General features: G+C 33.9%; 1 protein-coding gene across 1 annotated transcript; it reads left to right on the top strand.

Moving 5' to 3' along the window:
- Positions 1-188: 188 nt before the first annotated feature.
- Positions 189-3,222, top strand: LOC108950794 (adhesion G-protein coupled receptor G5-like). Its single transcript, XM_018816858.2, has 7 exons — positions 189-365; positions 632-714; positions 1,081-1,193; positions 1,491-1,646; positions 1,916-2,103; positions 2,229-2,372; positions 2,762-3,222. The coding sequence occupies exons 4-7, from the start codon at positions 1,598-1,600 to the stop codon at positions 2,882-2,884; spliced, it is 504 nt and encodes a 167-aa protein (XP_018672403.2). The 5' UTR covers positions 189-365; positions 632-714; positions 1,081-1,193; positions 1,491-1,597; the 3' UTR covers positions 2,885-3,222.
- Positions 3,223-3,254: the final 32 nt, after the last annotated feature.

The raw sequence follows: 3,254 nt of genomic DNA, 5'->3' as shown, positions 1-3,254 counted from the left end.
ATTAAACAAAGTACCTACTTTATTGTGAAAATAGGAAAGAATTTAAAAAATGTCAATTTTAAAATAAAACGAAAGCCATTTTATATAGAATTAAAAAAGTGTAAAAAATGATGCTATTAAATAATAGTTTTCATGCATTGTCGCCTATAAATCGTAACCGTCTTCTCCTTTAACCGCTTCTTAATTTACAGGAGATCTTGAATGGACTTCAAACAAATTCAATAGAAACTCATGAGCAGCGCCAACAAGTGGCGAACGATCTTGAAGTCATCACATCAGTTTCAGCGGATCTTACAACAACGGATGTCACTCAGACATCTGAAGCTCTGACAGAGATTGTCAACACAACTACACTTACTCCAGAGGTAAGGGAGAATTTGTTATATATGGGCCATTGCAAAGTGGTTATTCATCTGCCTTATGGGTTTAAGGCTCGTCAATGCTACCATTGTGGGCATAGCAAGATAGTTAATTGTGTGTGTATGTGTCCTTTTATAAAGAGCATCTAGTGTATAAGGAAAAGTAGTTATCTACATATACAGAGAATAAGCATTCCATATACCAAATCATTTTCGAATATGTAACATAAACCTGTCTAATATTATGTTTGATTTGATTTCTTCCTTTAAAGACATCGAGTTCCGTTGTAGCAACTGTTGGAAATTTACTTGAAGTTCCTGAAGATCAATTACAAGAGAGCGGTCAAACCCAAGAGTGAGTGTCATGTAACACATAAGATTGTGACATCATATACACTTATTTTAACAGAAACTAGGGCAAAGTGGTTGGCTTGCCTGCCTCTAACCCAGGGGTCATGGGTTTTGGTTTGTTACTGCTACCTGTGTGTTCGTATGTGTCCTTGTGCAAGACAGTTAACGGCAATTGCTCCAACCCAGTGGTTACTAATGGGTTGTCCAAATTATCAGCCATACATAAAAATATAAAATATCCTAAAAAATGATCACCCACAAAATAAGACACGAGGCAACTTGTAAGGTGACACGAGGTGTATGAAACAGAACACTTGTGTGATAACTAGGGATAAAGCAAATACACATACTTACACTTATTGTGGTTCAGGATCCTGGCAACATTGGATTTAGTTGGTGAGAAGGTGGAAGTGGCTGAGGGAGAGGAATATACAGAAGTAAGCGGCAGTGTTGCCATTGCTGTTGTACATCCTACTCAAGATGGTAAGCTTTAATTAAAACATAACATAGTTTTTAAATAAAAGTTCAAAATACGATAGAAGTATAGAATACAATTAATTAAGGCGGCTACACCAATGACACAACAAAAATTAACCCACAGTTGGTTGAAGTAAATTAAAACAGATTAGGGGGTAATAGAAAGAAAAGTGCGCGCAAAGAGACAAAGCGTACAATTACCAATATTTTTACAACACAATAATATTATAATAGCTATATATTTGTCTTTTCGATAACTGTAACGAAGTTTTTCCCAAATTTTTTCTTAATGCTCAATTACAGACGCAAACAGGGGTATAGGATATGGAGTAACAAATTTATCGATTAAAAATCTGAAAGGATTCAGATCTGACCAACTCGCAACATTTTTTGAGAAGCCTCATTCAAACATGACTTCATACATTACTGTACCTGGCTCTGCAACAAATGATCTAGCAGGTATATGTACTCTTGTTTATTGTTTTAAATATACCAAATTAGTTCAACGAACAAATTGATTGTGTGTGGTCTGTTTTTACATTAAAAAACACAGTAATATTTTAATACATTTACTTTACATTAATATAATACAATCATTAAAGCAGAAATTTATTTATGACAACACAAATTCTAGATTCACAGCGTTTTCTTGCTATGATAACTAACAACTCCACAACATGATCATAAAAATTCCATAGTATAATCTCATTATAATTTCCAAATTTCAGATCGAAGAATCAGTTTTTTGGCTTTTCCTGATGACAAATTGTTCCGTTCCAATTCTCCGAGTACATTTACTACGTTTAACAATGTCACTGTTAATTCTGATGCTGTGTTGTCGGCTACTGTGGTCAATGCAAGTGGACCTTTGAATAACCTTGATCCACCTGTTGAATTGGGTTTTAGTATCACTGAGGTAAATAATGCAAATATAATTGGGAGCTTTAGAGTTTGTCATGTGGTAAAAAATTTTAACACCTATTGTATTTTCTGCTAATACGATCTTGACGTCATTGCATTATTTTATTTGTTTCTCTGCAGGGTTTGATTGCAGGTAGAAGTGTTTGTGTTTATTGGGATGAAGTGACACTTACTTGGTCAGATGTGGGTTCTGTAATCACCAATTCCTCAAACACCACGTTGACTTGTACATTTAACCATCTCACCAACTTTGCAACTTTGTTTGTGAGTGTAAAATATTGTACTTTAATTTTATCAGATACATACAAACAATCACCCACAAAGTTACATATAAGGTAACGCATAGGTGGACACGAGGTGTATAAAACAGAATACCTGTGTTATAACGACTTTCGATTTCTCGCCACACAAGGATAAATAAATATAAAAGCATTTACATACATAGGCAAGGATTTAAAACTTAAATGGCATGCGGAAGTTTTCAGAATAGTTATAAATCTACAGTGTAATAAATGTCTGGTTTAAGACTGTGAGCTCGCCCACACAGAATCAATATTTATATTTATAACAACAGTATCATAACCTAATGTACCAAGTTATCACACATACACACCATGTAGACTGTTGTTTATTACCAAATTATTTACCAACAGTTGCCTGGAGATGATACCAGCATCAGTAATTCACATGTTCTTGATATCTTGACTGTGGTTGGTTGTTCCATCTCCGGTGCCTCTTGTCTCCTCCTCATTCTCATCTTCATCTTTGTTCCGTGAGTTTACAGTGTTGCCACTTTATTTTTCCCAGTGTTGCCATTTTTCACAGCTTTAGAATGAGAATATATGTTATTAAAAAACATGGGCAAAAAACATAATTTTTAATTATTTAGGCACTTTAACTTTAACAGAATTGACCAAGATTGTTTGCCAATATGTTCATTAAAACTATGTTTTAAACAGTATCATAATCACGTAATAATAAATGAGGGTATAAACAATTTTAAACATTGGAAGAGGTGCTGGTTTCAGTTAATTACAATCCAGCTAATTTGTGATCAGGATTACATCAGTTCAAAATAAAATACCTAGTTGATTTTTTTTTAGGTTTAATATTATGTGATAATTCATTTTGCAGAAAAACCAGAAC

The sequence above is a fragment of the Ciona intestinalis genome, unplaced genomic scaffold (assembly GCF_000224145.3).
Source record: "Ciona intestinalis unplaced genomic scaffold, KH HT000982.1, whole genome shotgun sequence".
NCBI lineage: Eukaryota > Metazoa > Chordata > Ascidiacea > Phlebobranchia > Cionidae > Ciona > Ciona intestinalis.
The sequence above is the reverse complement of the archived record's forward strand: the minus strand, read 5'-3'. Positions and strand labels throughout refer to the sequence as shown.

Coding starts and splice junctions, on each gene's coding strand:
- LOC108950794 (XM_018816858.2), top strand. CDS start 1,598: ATGACTTCATACATTACTGTACCTGGCTCTGCAACAAATGATCTAGCA. Junction 2,104..2,228: donor TGGGTTTTAGTATCACTGAG/GTAAATAATGCA, acceptor GTTTCTCTGCAG/GGTTTGATTGCAGGTAGAAG. Junction 2,373..2,761: donor CCAACTTTGCAACTTTGTTT/GTGAGTGTAAAA, acceptor ATTTACCAACAG/TTGCCTGGAGATGATACCAG.